General features: G+C 36.7%; 2 protein-coding genes across 2 annotated transcripts; one reads left to right on the top strand and one right to left on the bottom strand.

Moving 5' to 3' along the window:
* Positions 1-4,749: 4,749 nt before the first annotated feature.
* LOC133777514 (protein PARTING DANCERS) lies at positions 4,750-6,876 on the top strand. Its single transcript, XM_062217162.1, has 8 exons — positions 4,750-4,961; positions 5,177-5,301; positions 5,389-5,477; positions 5,550-5,645; positions 5,740-5,834; positions 5,919-5,959; positions 6,049-6,132; positions 6,644-6,876. Exons 1-8 carry the CDS (start codon positions 4,907-4,909, stop codon positions 6,791-6,793), a joined length of 735 nt encoding a protein of 244 aa, XP_062073146.1. The 5' UTR covers positions 4,750-4,906; the 3' UTR covers positions 6,794-6,876.
* A 133-nt stretch (positions 6,877-7,009) lies between these two features.
* LOC133777513 (bifunctional aspartokinase/homoserine dehydrogenase 1, chloroplastic-like) lies at positions 7,010-21,802 on the bottom strand. Its single transcript, XM_062217161.1, has 19 exons — positions 21,584-21,802; positions 20,771-20,844; positions 20,214-20,588; positions 19,902-19,990; positions 19,499-19,802; positions 19,301-19,353; positions 19,000-19,211; positions 18,815-18,902; positions 18,619-18,732; positions 16,578-16,676; positions 16,187-16,381; positions 10,923-11,005; positions 10,477-10,702; positions 10,157-10,302; positions 9,906-10,041; positions 7,878-7,961; positions 7,699-7,791; positions 7,313-7,577; positions 7,010-7,209 (listed from the first exon to the last, which is right to left on the bottom strand). Exons 1-18 carry the CDS (start codon positions 21,724-21,726, stop codon positions 7,332-7,334), a joined length of 2,760 nt encoding a protein of 919 aa, XP_062073145.1. The 5' UTR covers positions 21,727-21,802; the 3' UTR covers positions 7,010-7,209; positions 7,313-7,331.
* Positions 21,803-22,481: the final 679 nt, after the last annotated feature.

Genomic DNA, 22,481 nt, shown 5'->3' on the forward strand with positions numbered 1-22,481 from the left:
TGTGGTGTTTTCGTATCGGTGAGTACCCGGTTTCAGGGTTTATTTTTTTAATGTATATTGATTGTTAATTTTGCTTTGTATTATCTATTTTTCTGTCGTGGGTGGTTGTTTTTTAATCTGTGTTAATGGTGGTTTTTATTTTTGGAGCACGATTTTATCGTTAGTTTTTTAGTGGGGTTTTTGTCAGTTTTTTTTTGGGAAGTTTATGGGTAGTTATTTGTAATTTGTGCTCTATATATATGTATATCTGTTATTCTTTTTCATTTGTGTTGTTTGTTTTTTTTATGCAGTGCATTGTATATTTTAATTTTCGAATTTGTGTGATGGATCACTCTGGTGAAACCGGTGGTGTTTATGGTTCTGAGAAGAAAATTTCTGGTATAGTAGAGGATGAATCGAAGAATGTAGGGGATGATATTGGCGAGATTCTTCATCGAAGGAGTAACATTACACATCTGAAGTTTGTTGCAAGGAAGAAGAGTAAATCCCCTTCCTCTGTTGCAAGGAAGACAAGTAAATCCCCTTCCACTGTTAAACAGACAAAGGATTCGTGTGCATCTGGTAGTAAGGATGCTGGAGATGATTCTCATGAGACTAAACATGTTGTGGTATGTGTTTATTTATTTAAGTATAATAATAAAAAATTGTTCATCTGTTTATGTTTCTGTTATTGTGTTTCACATTCGGTGGATTCTGTTTTTTTTTTTTTTTTATGGTTGTGTATCTGGTTTCTTGTAGATTTGTAGTTATTTTGCATAATGTTCAATTATGTTTTGTGTTTGTTTTATTGTTATTGTTGTGTTTTTTTTGTTGTTAAACTGTTTTTTTTTTTGTACCTGGTTATATGTGTACCTGGTTACTTTGCAGATAACAGTGAACGATTTTGCTTAATGAGTTTGTAACTGGTTACCTTAGTGAATGAATTGTTTTTTTTATATATATGTATATTTCAACCATACAAAGTTAAATACATATAAGTGGTTTTATAAATGTAAAGTACTTATCAATTTTTCATATTTATATTTTTTGAAACTGGTTACATGTTTAATTTTTTTTTTCTGCAGGCTCATTTAAAGATAAACCCCTCCAAGAGGTTTGGTAGTAAGGTTCAACATTTTAATGACAAGAGTGTCATTACTGACTTGAAATCTAAGTTGACGAAAAGTCAGAAATCATTGTTTAAGAAGACGCCATTTGAGCACTTTTTAGAAGTATGTGATATTCATTTTCAAACTCAACTTGCCTAGCTTGTGTTATTGAGAGAGGTGTCTCATGAGAGGGAGGAAGAGGAAATGTGGTTTAAGCTTGGTCGTAGAGTGTGTAGGTTTTCTGTTGAAGAGTTTGCTCTAGTTACGGGTCTTAGATGTGATGGTGATTTTGATTTAAGTTGTTTTCAAAAAAAGAAAGTTTTGTTTAAGAAAAAAATATTTGGCCGTTTTGTTGGTAAGATGTCAAAGTCTGAATTATGAAATGCTTTTATTAGTAAGGATTTAGTTGATGATGAGGATGTTGTCAAATTGGGTATAATTCATATCTTAGTTAACTATTTGTACGGCTATACTAGTGAGAAGTTGGTTGATGATTTCTTTTTTGAGATGGTTGATCGAGATTTTTCTGAATTAGCAAATATTAGTTTTGGCAAGTTTGTATGGGATAGGAGTTTTCATTATTTGAAAACTGCTTTAAAGGGTGGGAATAAAATCTTTGATGGACTTTTCGTTGATGGGAAGGTTGGCCTTCACCCTTACAAACTTCTTGGGTTTCCAATTGCTTTTCTTGTATGGATATATGAATGTATATCTGAGTTGAGTCCTGAGTTTTGTCAACGGGTTGGGAAAAAATTTCCACGTTTGTTGAATTGGAAGAGTACTGATAATGTCTTCTATTCAAACTTGGTGGGAAAAGTTTTCAACAATCAGAAGGTATAATATTTTTGTTTTGTAACTGGTTTCTTGCTAAATTTGTTTTATTCATTTTTGGATTTGTGTTTGTGTACCTGGTTTCAGTTGATGGTAACCAGTTTCTTGATTTTTTATATATATTTTTTTAATTTATTCAGTTGACTATCCTGAATGTCTATCTGTCTTCTGAGGAGAGGAAGAAACTGGCAGTGAAGAAGTTTAAGTTTGAGCCTCTATACTTGCCGAAGGTGTGTGCTGAAGATGGAGGCAGTAGTTCGGCTACCCAGGTACTGGTTAGTTTTGTTGTTTGTTTTAGTTAAAAAAAATATTATTTTGTTTTGAAATTTATAGGTTTCTTTTTATGTTTTTTTTTTTTTGCTGTTTTGTAAAGTATTTTATTTTGTTTTTTTAGGTTGATGGTGAAAAGTTGAGATTGATTTGTGAATCAATCTCATCAATAAAAGCAAGCCAAGAAACTATTATTAGTGACATTGCAGTTATGAGATCCGAGTTCATGGGGAAACTCAGTGATTTGTCTGCAATGATTGCAAAATTTGTTGCAAAAAATTCTGAAAAAGTTGCAAATACAAGTGATGAAAGTGTTGGTTTTAATGAAGGGGAAAAGCCAGCTGATTTTGATAATGTTTCCAGTCCTATTTCTGATGATTCTAAGGTAACTTGTTTGTTTTTATGCTTTATTGTTTTTTTTTAACCATTTTTAGTTGTAACCAGATTGTTTTTTTTTTTTTTGGGCTAGGATTGTGGAATTGATTCAGCTGAAGAGTTTGATGGTAGTAAGGTAACTGGTTTATGTTTCTTAATAGTATGTTGTGTTTTTGTAGTTGATTAGTGTAACCAGTTACTGTTGTAACCAGTTTCATTATTTATTTTAGGGTGTCGAGAAGGGTTTAAATGAAAATTTTGATACTGTTTATTCTGGGTTGGAGTTGTCAAATGTTGTGGGTGGAGATAAGGTTTTGTAATTTATTTTTGTTTTTGTTTCTTGTATTATTTTATTTAAAATTGAATTTGTTGTTATTGATTTTCAAAGAAGCCTGAGTTTAGTTCAGTTGGTTTAAGTTTTGAAGAAGTATATGTGGATCCAGAGATTTTGAATGTTATTGATAAAATTGTTAAGTATGCAGAAGGAGAAAAGAGATTTAGTGGGAGTAAGGATGATTGGAAAGTTGTGATGGTTGGTGATGATGATGAAGTTCCTGTTGCTATTGAAAAGAGGGAGCCTAAACCTAGTACTCATGTCAAATCTCCTTTTGTTACTGAGTTTGGTTCTTCTGAAGTAAAAGAAACTGTGAAGAGGAAGGGAGAGGAAGTGGTGATTGTTAGAGGATTGCTTCCATTTGAAGATGAAATTGGGCAGAATGTTTCAAAGAATGAATACTTGGATTATATTTCTTGGATTGAGGATAAAATGAATTTTAAGAATAAGTATGTTTTTTTATATTTTGTTTAATATTATTATTCTTTATATTTAATTGTTTGTTAATATATATATATTTTTTTGTTTTGAAGGAATAAGAAATTTTCTGATGTCAATAACATTATCAATCCACCAATGGATTATTCTTTTGTTAAAATTTCTGAGAAGATGTGGTTTTACAAGCTTCAAACTTGTGGGGAGGACCTTATGGACACTGTAAGTAACCAGGTTCTTGGTATAATGTTTATTAATTAGTATTTGTTTGTTTAGATGTTTTTTTTTTGTTGATCATGTTTAAGACAAGTAATCAGGTTCCTTTTAGTACTATGTGTAAATTGTTTTTAAATTTTGGGTAGTAACCAGGTTCGTGTAGCATTGTGTGTAACTTGTTTTTTTTTTATTATATATTGGCTAGTATCCAGGTTCTTGGTATAATGTTTATTAATTAGTATTTGTTTGTTTAGATGTTTTGTTTTTTTTGTTGATCATGGTTAAGACAAGTAATGTGTTGTTGTTGTTTTTTTTTTTTTTTTTTCAAATATGCAAAGTTAAAATTATATTGTGTAACTGGTTTCATAAATGTAAATCAGTTTCTATTTTTACATTTTTCATGATAATTTATTATGCAGAATATTAATATTATTATTATTATTTTTCGTATGTAACTGGTTACTGTATTTATTTTGTTGTTATTTTTATATTATTTTGTAATATTTGAATTATGTAATGTTGAACTTTTTTGTGATGTAACTGGTTTCATGTGTGTAATTAAAAAAGTTTTGAAACAAGTAGTTTGAGTCAAGAATTTTATCAGGAAGTAATTTGCAGATTCTTTGTGTAAATATTTTGCATGTCGTATATTTGAAAAAAGATTTGCTTACCTGTTTGAGAAATCAGAGAAATTGATGGTTTTCTGCTTTTGCTGATGTGAACGAACGTAAAAGCAGGGGATGTAATCGGAGAAGAAGATCTGTCGGAGAAGAAGAACTGCCGGAGAAGAAGAAGAAGATCTGAAATTGAATTGAATGTTGATGACTGGAGAAAGATGATGTTACTGTCGCGATATTTACCAAGAGGAGACGATGATGAGAGTAGCAGCCACCAATTCTTGATCAGATTTTGATCGGAAACAATGGAGAATATGAAGCTGTGATCGGAAAAAATGGTCGATGAATTGCTGTACGCGGACAAAAAATTTCTTGATTGGCAATGGGCGAAATCTTTTTCTTGATCGAAAATTATGGGAATCTGGTTTGTTAGTGTATGGGAATTCCATATTTATATTTTTGCATTAACTGTGTATTACCATATTTGGCTTAATTATTTTTTTTGTCCATGTATATTTAAAGTTTAGTAAAGATTCTCATATTTATGGAAAGTTCTCAAAAGAAAAATGGGCTTAGTTCTGTAAAAAGGCCCAAAAGACATGGGCTGGCTCAAGAACATGTGACTGACGTTGTAACAAACTAATCAAATATTTATTTTAAAAATCAAAGTAAAAAGCAGTAACAAATCAGTGTTCCCGCTTCTTTGAAATCGCTAAGTCATTTTCAGTAAAGTTTTGACAATGGCGAATGACATAGCTACAACTGAAATTCGAGGCGAGGTGCTGAATAACTCAGGTACTTCTATTTCCGTTTTCTGTTTCCCGATCTAAATAAGCTTTTCAATCGAAGCTTACTTTTAAAGACCAGTTTGGATCATAAGAGAAGAGCTTTTGGATTTGGATTTGAACTTGGTCATTTTATTTTCAAATTTCAACCTACTCAGTATATATATGTGTGTGTGTGTGTGAGAGAGAGAGAGTTTGTGATTGTGAAATGAATTGGGTGAACAGGTGTTGGTGGGGTTTGTATGATGAACAGTACATGGAGAGAGGAGCAACACCCATCTTTCATAAGTTTCATCTCGACCTTCCTAAGAGCAAATTCTTTCCGTCTTAACTTTGTTGCGATTGCTCCTGTAATTTCCGCACGCATAATTTTCACACCACAATCACATAAGTGTTTTCTATGTTACACCTCAATCGTTAATGCATTTTCATTCTAGGATTTCATTTTCAATTGTGGCGGTTCTTCTGTGGCCTTCATCTTTGTCACCAAATGGGATGGCACTAATGTCTCTCCAATCTTTGGCAGGTGAGTAAGATGGTTCTGCCATTGTTGCTTCATTCTCTTCTCTTTCTGTTTCATGGGATTTTTCGTGTGCAGAATTCAAAAGTTGAAGATGCAGTTCGGACACCTCTATATTGTCATGACCCTTTCTACCAAGGAGCAAAATGACTCTTTTGTTCGTTCCTACTTTACGTAAGTTTTAAACAGTTCAGTGTCTCAATTGGGTTTCTTTTCTTTTTTTGGTTAATACAAGGAGTTATTGGTTCTATTTGAATCTTCTATGAAGATTTCAAATGGAGCTTGGCAAACCAACATTTATACCAGCTCGAGATGTAGAAATGGGCTTTGAGAAGATTGTAAAGATAGCTCACTCCTTTGGAGGTTAGACAATTTTCTCAAACTTATCAACTTCATTGAGTAATTCCAATTGATTTTTTCTCCCTATATTACTAATATAAAATTCAGTATGCAAGCGACAAGATGCCAAGACGAAATTGAAGTCTGAGGTTAGTGAAAATATAGTTCTTTGTTTAATAAGTACATTGCGTATAGCCATGATATTTCATTTGTAGTTTGGCATTTCTTGTTTTTAAAGAGAAAACAAACAGTGCAAGGAAGGGACTTTTTCCTGAAAGTGGTCACATCCATCCCGGGAATTGATAACCATGACGCAAATGCGGTAACGTATCTAAAGATTGTGAAATTTTATGAAAATGCTTTTGTTTCTGTGCCGTGTTTCTAGTTTACATGCATTAATTCTCTACTAAATGTTCCGGAAACTTTGCACAATTTACCAAGAGAAAGACATATATCAGTCATCATTGCTAATGGTTATAAACTTGGGCTATGTTCAGTAGGAGGGATTGAAGATAAGAACAAAATTGTCTCTTGTTTAGTATGAGGGAGAAGTGGAACAAAAAGATGTATCGTAATTGTAGAATAAGTCTTTCCAATGCAAGGATTGAAATTGTTAAGATTGAGACCTCTTCTTTGTCTCATTTCTTCCTACAAACAAACACGAGTTTTTAGGTTTTGGATAAAATGATTTTAGAGAATTGATGAGATCCTTGCCCATTATAGCATATTTCCGTTGTGGGGTGAGGAGCTATCTAGGAAACGTTTGTAGTTTCCATTTAAGTTCCAAGCTGCTTATTAAATTTTAAAACATATTTCTCTTCTGCCAATCACAGCTTAATCAAGCTATTGGTTCGATCGAAGATATTGCCAAAGCATCCAAGGAGTATGTTCTGGAAAACACGGATCTTTCGGCTGAAAAGGCAGACGTAATTTTTAGGTTTTTCAGGGATCCAAAGTTCTACTTAGGCCCAAAGATCAATTGATACTAGAAACGGTTTATGTTATTTTTCATTGACTGTCAACATTTCCTTGGATAACTGTAAGTGTCATTACCATCTTATTTGGTTTTTTGTGTTTTTCTTTTTTCCGACATAAATAGAAAAATGAAACTAGTGAGAGAAAAAAAATAGTCAACTTCATTTATCTTCTGTTTAAGAATCTAATCTACCAATTCTTAGCATTATCCTTGCATTATCAAATAAAGAAATGTATGTGCATTTCGATAACGTCACAAGAAAAGAAAAACACTTGTTTTAGGAGTAAATCAAAATTACCATAGCCTTTATTGACAAGTACGATTACAATTTCTGGTGACAATTCTTACTATGCGCCAACAGAAAATTGCAGCATTTTTAGCTTAGCCGCCAATGTAATGCATCCATCTCACAAACCTACAAATCTACGTAATAAAAACGGATGAAAATCCATGAAAACTAGAAGAACACAGCCCGCGCCATCAAATATCTTGAGTTGCAAGGGTAAAACGTGTGTTTAATACTGACCAGAAACAGAGTTTTGCAACTATGACGGGGCACCAAGGTAGGAAGCAAGCCGCAATATGTCACTGAAAACTCCACCAGCGGTAACTTGAGCCCCTGCACCTGGTCCACGGACAATGAGAGGCTGAGCCTTGTACCTTGTCGTTGTGAAAGCAATTATGTTATCCGATCCAGACAACTGGGCAAATGGATGATCTTTCTTGTACCTTTGCAATTTTACTTCCCCTTTCTGATTAACCACATCCACCACTCCCACGAATCTCAGTACCTACAGATATCACAAATTAGAATGGTGAAAAAATAATTGTGAAAAGAAAAGAAAAAAACCAATCTGGCTAATATTTCTGATTGGTTTCAAAGAGCAGCTAAGTTGTGCCCAAAATACTAACTTCTCCTTCATCCTCTGCTACTTGTCTTTTATTAGCCAAGTCGTAGTCAAATTCTGGCAATTTTTCCATGAATTCCTCAGATGACGCACAAGCCTGCAATTAATCATCAGAAAGTTTCATGTTGCATGTATAAACTTGGCACTAACATCGAGATTGAAATGACTGCAATTAGTTCTTACATTCAAGGGTTCTGGTACGAGGCTTTCCACTGGGATATCAGAGAGTTCCAGCTTCAGACCAGATTCTCTAGCCAGAATTATCACCTGCCAAACAGATTCAGTTTCAGGAGGCTAAACTTTACCACAAAAGAAATGACGGACAACATAAAGATGAGCAGTTTGCATAGAACTTTCAAGTGGAGGTTGTAACAGATATAACAAAGGCGCTATATGCAATTGATGCTACCTTTCTCCTAAATATACTTCTAAAACTATCCCTCAACTTAGTTTTCTTATCTCTTTTCCCAGCCAATCTTCCACTTATTTAACCTTCCCTTTGCCGTCTTCCTCTGTTACATTTCTCAGTCTTCTCCAACCTTGGAAACATTGCTTATTATCTTTGGGTTTATTACTCAATAAAGTTCAGCAGGAACCCTTTTTTGTTATGTAAACTCCCTTAAAAAAAATAGAGAAGAATTATTTTTTTTTAAAAAAAAAGGTAGAGTGAAAAACATTCACCGGAACATATAGTTAATGTAATTTCTCACATATCACATATTCTATATATATATAATATACACACATTTCTGACAAAGTGAGAAATTACTTGGGCAATGCCCCGGTGCAGGACCGTGCTTTACTTTCAACTCACATTTGGAAAGTATGATTAATTTAAATAGGATTAGATTAAAAAAATACAAGAAAAACAATATAAAAGAATGAATGAGTTGTAAATGTATATATACACATATATATAATATATATTTATGGGATTAGAAGCGAAGTTGTAATTTTTCTTTTCAATCCAAATATATAAAGATAAGAGATTGGATAGAATAAAATTATTTCAAAATTTTCGAAGGAAATAAGTATGTCATACTATAGGGTTGATTCATTTTTTTTATATGTTCTCCAATTTCAGAACAAAATCACACAATAAAATTATTCAATATATCCAATTCAATCCTACTCTCCACACATGACATCTTAAGGTGCACTAATCACAAGTTGACCATCTGTTGAACTTAGGATGCATCCAAAGATTCTCCATAAATTGAAACATATAATTCTACAACCTATAATTTCATGGAAACTGTAATTTCATGGAAACTGTAATCATCACTAAGCTTGCAACCCTTAAATCCTAATAGAAGCAGTCCTAAAAACCTAGAGAAATTCAGTTGTAGTGTTGTATGTATTAAATTGGTAACTAATAAAATAAGGTGTGAAAAACAACGTAGCAATAGAATAGAGTAACCCACTATATATAGGTGTACATATGGCGCCTTTGGAATAGTTTTCAGAAAAGTAATATTTTTATATTTAATATAATAAAATTACAAAAATGGGTCTCTTAGTAAAATGACCTATATTTAGTCATTTTGCACTATGATCTAGTTTTGATAATTTTTTGCAAAATGACATCCGACATTCCAGTCAGCTGATAGAAATTTTTCAGACAACTAGTCAAAAAATTCAGACAGCTTGAAATTTAAGACAAAAGTCATTTTGCAAAAAATTATAAAAACTAGACCAAAATGCAAAATGATTTAAAAAAAGAAGTCATTTTCACTGATTACTCTTACAAAAATATATAGATGTACATAATTTGTACAACTTGAAATTTTTTATAATGAGAAAACTGCCAAATTATTTAGAAGAAATATTTTATATCATTTCATAGAATGACTAAAGGCTTGAAATATTAAAAAATAACTGTTAATACTAAAAAAATAATATTTTAAAATAAGAAAACACATATAACATATATTTAAAAAAATGGAAAAGGATAGGAAAAGATATCTATAATAAAAAAGAAATAAAGTAAAAAAAAAATTGAAATTCAAAAACAGCATTTTTTTAAGACCTTTGAGAAGCAAGTGCCAAGTGATATCTACATGTTTTCTAAAACCTTAAAAATCCATCTAAATACTTCCAAAGAGTTACTTTTAAGCTCAATATAGCTTTATGGCAAACAGGCCCTCTTATATATCAGTGGGGGAAAAAAATTCACATCACTACTGACAAGTCCATTCTACTAGACAGTACCTTTCTGCATACATCAGTTCCAGATAAGTCGTCCCTTGGATCTGGCTCAGTGTAACCTGCCTGCTTTGCTTCAGCCACCACCTCACTGAAAGTACGCTCACCTACCAAATTGTTGAAGATGTAACTTAGAGTCCCACTGCGACAATCAAAGAGACAAGATTATGTCAGACAAAGTGTATATACTTTGAATTGTGAAAGTCAGGAACTCACTTGAACAATGAAATTGTGTATGTTTAAGCATTTCAATACACCTGAAAATGCCTTCAATGCGCAATATTTTGTCTCCAGTCTCAAGAAGGCCTCGTAATGTACTGATAATTGGGAGACCAGCTCCAACTGTAGCTTCATAGAAGTAATGAGTGTAGGATTGCCGTTGAAGGGCTCTCAACTTCAAATACTAGATGTCGGAATAAAATTAAAAATTACCCTCAGAAAGAGTGATTAATAAACATTTGAGAGAAAAATATGATGTGTACATAAGAGAACAATATAAATTCAATTTTCTACATCGTTTGACATGATCAATTATTTTTCTTCTTATAATTGAACATAAAAGTTTTTAAACATTTACCTGATCTAATGGTCCTGAATTTGCCTTTTTGTTGGGGGTGACTACATGAATTCCTTTCCGCAACCACTCAATGTAATAGCCTGCAATAGTAGTGTCAGCCGTACAGTCTACCAAAACCGTATTGGGAATGAAATGATTCCCTTGTACATGGCGGACAAATTTGTCCATGTCTGCAACTTCTCCTTTCTGCTTTTGAAGTTCTCTCCATCTGGATAAGTTAATGCCCCTGCAAAATGGAGATTATTGTAGAACGTAAGGAACATTTACATTCATATGATGAAAACTGATAACTGCCATAACCAAAATGACAACTCTTGTTGAGAACTTAGTGTGTATCTATGTTTTATTAACAAAAGAAGAAAGGAGACATGCCCTGTTTAATAACCTTAAAGTAAATTTTAAGCATAATGGGAGCTATGAAAAATTCATTGAAACTCTCAACTTACGAATCGCTCAAAAGCATAGTTCGTGTGCCAGTGATACCCATGACTCGTAAATCAATGTTAAATTCTTCCTTCAGGGTTGCTGCCTGCAGTAAATGAGAAGAAGAATAAGAATACAATATAAGGCGTTTAAATTGCACTATTCTCCAACACTTGATCATAGAGAAAGCAAAAAAAAAAAAATTATGAGGATCAATTCTCGTATCTGGATGATTATGAAAAGTTATATCTGGATCAATTCTCGTAGGTGAGAATAAAGTGTAAGAGAGAGCTTGTGTAGGTTAGCTTAAATATTGTTATGTATTGAGCCTTGGTTTTAGGAGAGAAACAGGTCTCTCAAATACATGGTTATTACTGTTTTTCAATTTCAATTCAATAAAGCACCATTTCATTATCAATCAGCCTGCTGTTATTGTTGGGTGCCCCTGAGTATAACATCATGAACGGCGAATTTTTGTTCTCGAATACAAACCTCATTGTATTAAATTTAGAACATTAGAATAATTACGAGTAATAAAAAGATCATATGATCCTGAACAACTTATATTATCAATATTTCTCATCACTCATATTTTTAATACATCAGATCAAGTACTTTAACTCTTTTCTGTATAATATTCAACCAAATATAAAAAGGTTATCATCCTCCATAAATCATAATCCACAATTCACATCCTAAAGATTGCTATCTAATGCATGTTTTAATCTGTTATTATCTTTCTTGTTTTTGCTAGTGTTGACGCGGTTCTTCGGCAACAGGTAATTAAGAGAAGAAGAGAAAGAGATTAGTACTTAAAAGTAGAACCGCCGCAGATATGAAATCTTTGTGAAAAGAACTAGGTGACCTTAAACACGTTTTTAAGTGGTTCGAAGGTTAAAAATCCTTCTACTCCATTAGTCAATATTATTGATCTTTTCTGGGTAATTGGTTTACCAAATATATAATTCTTACAAGACTATTTTTTCCAACCCCCTGTCAATTTCCAGGGTCTCCATATTTATAGGAGAAGGCACCTGGAAATTGGTAGGGAGGTCATCCCGTGACCTTACCATTTGTCATATCAAGTCTGTGATATTCATGATTACTTCCTAAACCTGACACACAAGTGTGGTCTAATCAGTATGGAAGGAGATAATGGGCCGCACGGCCCAACCCGTCCGTGGGTGTCTGAATACGCACGTTCCTGCGGCGTGTCCGAGAAGTCAGGAGGATATCGGACACGTGATGGCAGGATTATGCACGTTTATCTTGCGTGTTGACTTCCCATAGGGTCAGAGCTTCCTGAGAAGCTCGCTACCGGAGCAATCCATAACCCGAGCCGATCCGTCAGTGGTCGCCGGATGTTGTTCCCAGCTCCTGGGACAACAAGAGGGAGCAGGAAACTCCATCCCCTCGAGCTAGAAAGAGCCCGTCCTGAAGATAAAGCCTCTGGCCTGTGGGAGCGTCGGGCTAAATCATGTTTAGTCCGAGTATCGTCCTGCTAAACAGTCCGTGGGAAATCCAGGGCGTACATCTGCCCCCCAAGCTCTTGCTCGTGGTCCATGACGTCAGACATGGGAGACCACAGTAGGAGCTTTTAGACTTCTCCCACAACCCTTCGCATTCCGTGCTTTTCGCATGCGTCTGATACGTGAAACGCCGTGGGTGGCGACGGTACACTCTACGAGAACCGCATTAAATGGCCTGGCCTACTGTCCAGCCGTCGTTTCACATTTCGAGTGGAGGGTCTCCCAGGAGCCTTTTACACGTGATCCCCCCTTGTATAAAAAGGGGGTGGTCATCCCACGCACGGACCACCTTACCATTCAGAACCTCTCAAATTTCCTTATTTTCTCTCTGACCTTCCGAAGAACAAAACCCTCATTTCCATTGCTCTCATCTTCTCCGTTCACGAAGCTTAAGCGTGCGAGTTCCTTCACAGCCTTGGAGACTACTGTGCCAACGAAGCTCCTACCAGCGCAGCAACCTCGCTCACCATCCAACCCTATACTGTAAGTCTTCTGTCCCTGTTTATTTTTGAAAGCATGCCACTGTAGCCTAGGTAAAATTTTTTACTGTAGCCACATGCAGAGGTTTTCTGGGTCGCGCGGATATGGAGGGTGATGGCCCTTCTTTGATTAGGGCACACTTGCCATGGGACATCGCCTTAGAACATGGGCTCCATGATTCTCTCTTAGGAACAATTTCTGGGTAGGATCCTTAGGAACTTTGGGTGCAAAAACCGGGTAGCTTAGGGAATACGCCTTAAAAGCGGTTTTGCCACGCCTTGCCTGTTGAAACTTTCCCCCCAAGGCAAAATTTTTTTATTTATTTATTTATTTTTTTTACTCTGAGCCATCTGACACACGAATTCCGAGTAATCTGGGATCTGTTGAGGGCACAGGCGCGTGTTCCTTGGAACGCGTGGCACCACTCTCCACGGGCTGGGCTTACCCCAGCTCGTGTACTTAATACTTGCCTCACTCTCCTGCTTGAGTCGCCTTTTCTAAAGTGTTTTCTTTTGTTCGATAGGCGACCAGATGGCTCCAAAGAGAAATCTGCCACAGAAGAATGTGGGAAGTTCGGCCTCCCAGAAGGATAAAGGAAAGGCGGTGGTGACCAGCTCGCCAATTCCTTACTTTGGACCGGCGGTGGAGAAGCAGGCCGAGGTGGCTCCTGACGCGTTTTTCGAGGCGGAGAGAATCGTCTCGAAGATAACCAGCCAGGCAAAGATCACCAAAATCTTCCTTAACCACAACATTCCTCTGGGGAAGACCTCCGTGATCGCCCGACCTGCTGCGGATGGGGAGAGGAGCTGCACGCCGCTCGATGAGTCGTTCGCGGCCTGGAGCGGGGAACACTTCAAGGCAGGGGCCTTCCTCCCCCTGGATCAGTATTTTGCTGATTTTCTGAACTATGTGGGGTTGGCCCCATTTCAGCTCCCCCCCAATTCCTACCGTCTGCTGGTGGGACTGAAGTATTTATTCCAAAAGCATGAGTGGGAGGTCCCCACTCCTGCTGATATCTTATATTTCTTCTGCCTCAAAGCCAGCCCGGACCAGCGGGGGCGAGGCGACGGGTTCTATTACTTAACCCGCTTCCCTAACACAGCAGCAGTGATCGAGCTGCCGAGCCATCCAAACGACTTCAAAGACCAGTTTTTTATGTCTACTGGGTTCCGAAACTGCGATCATCATTATTTCAACCGCCCTCGTAAGTAATCCTCCATTTAGCTCGCCTTTTAACGGTTATCTTATTTTAGCTCGTCCCTTATTCCAATTCTGATTTCAACCAACCTTGCAGCCATCTACTCGAGGACCGAAAAGTCCGTGACCCTCGGGGGTCAATACGATACACTGGCGAACCTGCCCCCCAGTGAGAAAGACTACCGCGTGCTCGTGACAGACGAGGCGATGGTATTCTGCAAGCTGATTTTCCCAAATCAGACTTTGAATTTGAAAAGGCCCCGGGGTCCTCCCCCAGCCCGCGACAACAGGCCGACCGTCGCGGAGGAGGTCGCAGATGACGAAGGCGAGGAAGAAGGTGAGGAAGTTCCTCTGGTGAGGAACAGGAAGAGGAGCTTGGAGGTCGCCCAGGGGATGAGCGAGGAGAGGGCCCAATCCGGAGCAGCCGCGGGTCCTTCCGGTCAAGGTAACTCTTACTTATTTAAGAACGTAGATAGGGCCACTGCAGACCCCCGGCTGGTTAGGTTCAACCCTAGGCAGCTCGTCCATCGTCACCCAAGGAATCCGAACCTGGACACGCTTCTGCTCCACTGCGTTGACCAGCTCGTGTTGGACAACCAAGAGAGTCGGCCCAAGGGTACCGTAGTAGTAGATAATACCCTAGCCTTTAGGTCGGCCATTTTTGAGGAGTACGGGACCAATTTACGCACGTGGCCTGCACTCCAGAGGGGCGTCTACGCTCCGGGGATTAGGCAGTACGTAGAAGAGTCCAGCCCCGATTCAGAACCGGACCTAGAACCTTCGCCAGTTCGTGAGATAATCGTCCTAGGCTCTTCCAGCTCGGGGGGTAGGGCTCCCTTAGTATTTGCTTTCTTATTGCCTTTATTTCTGTATGATTGCTGATAACCGTGTTTTTTGCTCTTTGGCAGAAGAGATGTCTCAGCCTGGGAATAGTCTGCGGGGCGTTGTGTTTGGTGGGAATCCCCCAGCGGGGCCGAGGTTAAAGAGGCTTCGCGAGTCCAAGAGCTCGACGCGGTTCTTCGGCAACAGGTAATTAAGAGAAGAAGAGAAAGAGATTAGTACTTAAAAGTAGAACCGCCGCAGATATGAAATCTTTGTGAAAAGAACTAGGTGACCTTAAACACGTTTTTAAGTGGTTCGAAGGTTAAAAATCCTTCTACTCCACTAGTCAATATTATTGATCTTTTCTGGGTAATTGGTTTACCAAATATATAGTTCTTACAAGACTATTTTTTCCAACCCCCTGTCAATTTCCAGGGTCTCCATATTTATAGGAGAAGGCACCTGGAAATTGGTAGGGAGGTCATCCCGTGATCCTACCATTTGTCATATCAAGTCTGTGATATTCATGATTACTTCCTAAACCTGACACACAAGTGTGGTCTAATCAGTATGGAAGGAGATAATGGGCCGCACGGCCCAACCCGTCCGTGGGTGTCTGAATACGCACGTTCCTGCGGCGTGTCCGAGAAGTCAGGAGGATATCGGACACGTGATGGCAGGATTATGCACGTTTATCTTGCGTGTTGACTTCCCATAGGGTCAGAGCTTCCTGAGAAGCTCGCTACCGGAGCAATCCATAACCCGAGCCGATCCGTCAGTGGTCGCCGGATGTTGTTTCCAGCTCCTGGGACAACAAGAGGGAGCAGGAAACTCCATCCCCTCGAGCTAGAAAGGGCCCGTCCTAAAGATAAAGCCTCTGGCTTGTGGGAGCCTCGGGCTAAATCATGTTTAGTCCGAGGATCGTCCTGCTAAACAGCCCGTGGGAAATCCAGGGCATACAGCTAGGAATATGAATTTTATATCAAAGAGATTCTCTGATAGGCCTAGTTAAACAAGAACTCTGCGAAATCAAAACAAAAAAAGTATCCCAAGTGCTGGTTTATATCAAAGCAGTGCTCAGAAAAATAGTCAAATATTGGTTGGGACACTAGAAAACAAGATTAATAATAAATAACCACAACAGATTTTACTATTTTATTTTTCAGTTAATGATAAAACAGATGCTAGCATACACACGAAATAGAGCAAAAGTAATAAAAATGGTAATGAAATACGAAAGACCTATCTAAAGAAAGCACCTGGTCCCTTAGTTGATCAAGTAATGTGGCACCAATCAATCCAGGCCCAATTATTCCCATTGCTATTGTGGTTCGTGATAGATAAAATCTAGAGTGAACAGCTCTTAGGGCCCTTATACAGTCTTCTCGCTTTACCACTACTGTAATATTGTACTCAGAACAGCCTTGAGCTATAGCACGAACATTGATATTTGCCTGCAATCAAACACAAACTTGGATCAAATTGTCTAGGGAATTAAATGATAACCAAAGACATTATTCAATGCAAAATGAGGTCGACAATAATGTTCTCTGAATTAACAATTTACAATTTTTATTAGTATGTCTAACATGATCTCATTTAAAAAAGATTTTTTTTTCGCAGTAGCTTCCAAAGTCACAATTTTCTAACCTTGGCCAATGCATTGAAAAGAGTAGCACTAACACCAGGAGTACTTGCCATCTTCTGGCCAACAGTTGCCAAAATGCTACAGTTTGGGATGACGGCAACCTGAGAGGATAGATTAAAAGATAGGTTAATAAAGCATTGAAAAAATTGTCATGAAGTGATAAGATGTATTTTACTCATATTTAAATATTCAGAAATTATTTCAAAAGGAGATAATCAAAACTATTTAGTATTTAAATTTATACTTCCTATTTCTTAGTTAGATTCCTTAAACCTAGGGTTAGATTGTTAGTTGGTGCTAATTTCTCTATACTGAGATGTGTTGTAGAATGGCCTTTTAATAGGCATGTAACCGGAATATCAGATATCAAAGTCTATCAAAGATCAATTATTTTAATCTCTTTTTCCACATGATATCAGAGCAATCTTTCTGACCTAAGCCATAGCCTGAGCATCCCTTTCTTCCTTCCTCAACAATGGCCAAAACCAGTGACCAAACTACAAGAGCATAGTTCATCTACTTGTCCCAGCCTTTCCCCGAAACTGTTTTAGCATTTTTACCCTTTGATAATCCTCCTCTTCAAACCACCATTCACAAACTAAATGGCCTCAATTCCTACTGTGGTCATGATCAACAATCTTGTATCTCCGCGGCAAAGGACATCTGGGATACCTCACCGACAACATTCCACCACCTGATTCTAACCATGCTGCCTATTCCAAATGAGATTTTGAAAACTCAATGATCATTGCTTGGCTAATCAATTGCATGGAAGCCGAGACTAGACGTGTGAGAGGTTGTTCGAGAGACTTTCTCTAACTTAGAAAACTCAGCTCAAGTTTTTGAACTTAAGTCTGCACTCCCAGACTAGAAACAGGGCATCGCTCTGTGACGGAGTCCCATAGCATCTTGCATAATTTATGACAATAAATTGATCTTCCACGATAATGAATGAAACTGATCTGATGATTTCGTTATGACAACAAAATGATGGACAAAGAGCATTTATTCACTTTCATTACAGTCTCAATCGAGACTTGGACAAGGTGCATGGTCAAATTGAGAATTGTTTTTCGTTCAAGACCACGTAAAGCATTTCAAATTCATAGTGATGTGTGCAGACCTTCTTGTGTCCAAAATCCAACAAACACCCAAAGGTTTATTACTTCCATTGATGACCATACATGTTTGAGTTGAGTATATCTCTTAAAAGAAAATTTTGATGTTGCAGCAACGTTTAAAAAAAATTATTCCATAATAAAAAATCAGCTTAATTCTAAACCTCTTGTCCTTGATTTTGATAATGAATCAGAATATTTTAGTTCTATCATATGAGAATTTTTAATTTCTAATGGCATTATTCACAAAAGTTCTTGTCAAGCACTCCCCAACAAAATAGGATTGTCAAGAGGAAAAATCGACATCTTGACATAGCCCGAGCCCTTACGTTTACTACCTATGTTCCAAAGCAATTCTAGGGGGGAAGCTATCCTAACCGCAACATATCTCATTAATCAAATGCCATCTCGGGTATTAATGTAAGCCCCTATCTCTCTTCTTCTTCATTTTTATCCTCAAACTCATCTTCTCTCAAATTTACTACTCAAAACATTCAGATGTACTTCCTATGTTCATATCTAGGTCCTCACTGTACTAAGTTTGATCCTGGAGCCCACAAATGCATCTTAGCTTGAGAGGGGTGTTGGAATATATGTATTTTACTAATATTTAAATATTCAAAAATGCCTTCTAAAGAAGAAAAATTTGTGCTATTTTCTCTCTACTGAGATATGTTGTAGAATGGCCTATAAATAAGCATGTAATCTGATATCAAAAGTCTATCAGAGATCAATTATCTTAATCTCTTTTTCCACAATAATACTCCCCATCATTATAAAGGAATTATAGAAGACCACGAATGAGACAATTTATTTCCGCATAACAATATCTAGAAGACCACGAAATCAATATAAGACAACCTACTTAAGCAAGATAACAGTCAATGTGCTGTCTCAAGAAATTCAATAAAAAAAACATAAGAACCTGAGAAAGGCGCCCAGCATCCAAAGCTTGACGAAATCTGGACTGCAAAGCCTCAGCAACAGCATTTACCTCCTTCTCAGGCACAGCAAAGCACACAGAATGCTCACTACTAGCCTACAATAACCAAATTTGCAAGAACCATATGTTAACTTTATTTCAAAGTGATGTTAAGTGGATACAACTTACAAGACAGCACCTGAGATATCATGATAACATTGGCCCCCACGTCCTTTACAGCACCAAATATGGCACTAGCAGTACCAGGAACACCAGCCATTCCGGTTCTGGCAAGAGACCAAGGTGTTAAAAAGACAAACCTAAAGTAAAAATAGCACATTGCCTGTAAAGATTACAAGCAGTAAACCACAGCATGCAACTCACCCCTCAACATTTACAAGGGCCAAATTGTCTATTGTTGCAAACCCTTTGACAAGGGACTCCATGCTCTGACCATCTTCATCAATAACAGGAGGGCGGCAAATCTTTGTTCCAGGTGCAGAAAGGTTGAAAATATTCCTTATTATAATTGGAATATCGTATTTCATCACAGGAATGATTGTGCGTGGGTGCAAAACATTGGCCCCAAAATAAGACTGTACAGATATAAAGTCCATATTAAATATATCATATATGAATGAGATGAGAACCCATGACATTGACAATAATGAGTAGTAAAGTTCACCATTTCCCAAGCCTCTTGGTAAGATAATGTCCTCAGAATCACAGCTTCACTAACTGCACAAGAAATCTTGTTTGTCGTTTATGTTATGGCACTTTGACACAATAACCACCACAATTAGCAAGCAACATAAGATTCTATTAATGTAGGTTAGGTGGCTTGTTGTTGACAGGTATTTAATTGAGAGTAATTGCAACAAACCTTTTCTGGGGTCTGCACTATACACACCATCAACATCAGTCCAAATGGTAACTTGACGGGCTCTAAATAGAGCACCCATGATAGCTGCAGAAAAATCACTTCCATCTCTCTTCAATGTAGTAGGTATATTTTGAGGTGTGCTAGCAATAAAACCAGTTGCAACAATCGTATTGAATGGATTTTTTGAATACCACTTCTCAAGTCTTTGCCTAGATTCTTCATAATCAGGATCAACTTGATTAGAACTAGTAGGGTTTACAATAAGAACTTCCCTTGTGTCCATCCATCCACAGTCTACTCCAGCCTGCAAGAAGAAAATAGAAATATATATATATTGATTATAAAGCGAGAACATATGCATTCAGCACCTGCTACTTAAATAATGAGTATAAAATCAACAGACCTTTCTAATAACATATGACAACATCTGAGCAGACCATAGCTCTCCATGTCCCACAACAAAATCACTAAAAGATTCAGTTGCATGACCAGCTGCAAAAATTAAGCTAGTAAATTAAAATGATAAATATAATGCTAATATAAGTTTAAACAAAATTAAAGACAAAGTAAAAAATATCTGAACTAAAGACAAAGTAAAACATATCTGCCAGACCAAAAGTCAATGAAAGTTGTAGAGAGCAAAAGTCAAGTTGATGGATATCATCACAAATCAATTGACAAGTAAAGAACAGAGAGATAAATCTAATGGTATTACCAATATATATTGCTCGAAGCATTGCCTTTAGGTTAGTGATGTCATGATGCAATCTTGATAGGAAAGTACCAAGGTCATCCCCATCAAGCAGATCTAGTGCCGTTAATCTATGCTTTTCTAAAACAGCGTCCAATGCAGATAAATAGGACTCATCCCGTGACTGAGCCTTGTTGATGAGATCGTACATCATATCTGTTACTTTAGACATGGCTGAGACAATAACCAACTTACTATCTGAATCATCAGTCAAAACTATATTTGCAACATTCTTAATTCTTTCTGAGTTTCCCACGCAGGTGCCACCAAACTTGTGGACAGACCAAACACCAGCTTTAGAAAGCTTAACTATTTCAGGGGACGTCTCAACTGGCGTATCTGTCAATAAATTAAGGGAAAGAAATTATATGATGAGATAAATCTTTTAAACAAAACAACAATACACTGCTTGTATTATTATAAGAGAAAGTAATAAGGGGGAGTACAGAATCGTACTACGATAAGATAAAATCTTTTAAAAGATCACAAGGACGATTCTTAAGAGAAGACAGAGAATGAACCTGTAACCGAGGCAAATATTTTAGTTGTTGATGTCACTTTTCTTTTTCTTTCCAACTGGGTAATAACATCCAATCTGAAACATTCAAAATAAGTTCATCAAATGAAAAATAAAAAATAATAACAAAAACCCTTCAAATCACAGAGAAACAAAAAAAAAATATTAATGAATAAATAAAAACATATATAAAATAAATAATAAGCACCTCACAACTTAATTCAGAATGAAAACCAAAGCACCAACCACAATCAAATACTACAAGGAAGCACATGCTCCAGTAGTAACTTGCTACTGCCTCTGGAGCTTTCAAACCTTACTCAATAGTTCAGAAAGTTCCGGAAACACAGACAGGATTAAGAGTACCATGCATAACTCTGGACATTACCGTTACTCTTCTTACACAAACAAAAGTATATTTGTAAAGTTTGGGCAATTGTTTTTTGAAATTTTTAATTTTGGCATTTGTTGCAAAGAATTTGGTTCTCACAAATTACAACACAAATATTTAAATATGCTCACACACACCCACAAAATATGTGGATTCCATTTTCAGCAATCTTTAAAACTCCAAAATCAGAATATTCTTACGAAAAATTAAGCTATAGTCACCGAAATTTACGTATCGTTAAAAGAAAAAACTTTAATTTCAGCTGTTGAGGAATCTTTTTAAAATCTAAAATCAATGGCCATTCATAACAATATACTTAGTTTCTTACATTCAATAAAGTGAAGGCGAAACAAGTAAAAGCTCCATAATTGTAGTTTCCATGGCTAAACCTTCCATGAAAATGGTTATAAGAAGTAGCAGCAGTACCTGCCAATAGGAGAGCGATGAAGAGGGAGATAAAGCGTTCGACATTGCGAGGAGCAGATCTTCTTGTGCTTCGCTTCATGAGGCAATGCTTTAGGAGAAAGAAAGTTTCCACGGTTAGAGATCGCTGAGGAGAAAGACGCCATGGCTGAGGCTGAGCTCTTTCCCACAGAAGTGGTTTTGGGTTTTGGTGGTGCTACTCAGTGTTCGTTTGGCGGCTTCTGTGTTTATATGCCAGGTGATTGATTGTATGAACGTTGTGATCACCTATGTCGCATTATGCCTGGGACAGCAGCCAACCTCACATTCTATTGACACGTGGCAGTTGGAGTGGCCTCTTTTGATTCCTAGTGCAAGTGCAAGTGCACGGTTAGCGACTGATACCATAAACTTTTTTTTTTTTTTCGTATACCTACTTTACTTTTTGAGGAGGGCTATTCAGCACTATTGAATTTTTAAGACCATCCACATGTGATTCTTTTGGCAAGTCCACCTAATCATCTATTCCACGTAATAAAGAAAAAACTATTTATAAAAAAGATCATTTACCTCTTCTATTTTGATCAGAGTTCGGGTTTTTATTTTATTTATATATAATCTAGAACTTTCTTTAGCAATGAAATATTATTCCCAAACTTGAATATCTACTTCATTTTCTTCTAGGTGAATGAGATAATCTAAAACATTACGAGTAAATGGAAAGTCTTCACTCATTCCTTTTTTTTTTTAAAAGACTTCACTCATTCCTTTTAGTTGTCTTGGATTCTTGAAATATGGTTTAGTTTCATGATTTCTTGCTTTGGATTGGGAAACCTTATGTATTTGAGTATTATTTACTTTTTCGTTTTCATGAATGATTAACTTTGTGTTACTAATGGGTCTGATTTTTTTTTTCTTCTTT

Source organism: Humulus lupulus, chromosome 5 (genome assembly GCF_963169125.1).
Source record: "Humulus lupulus chromosome 5, drHumLupu1.1, whole genome shotgun sequence".
Taxonomy (NCBI): domain Eukaryota; kingdom Viridiplantae; phylum Streptophyta; class Magnoliopsida; order Rosales; family Cannabaceae; genus Humulus; species Humulus lupulus.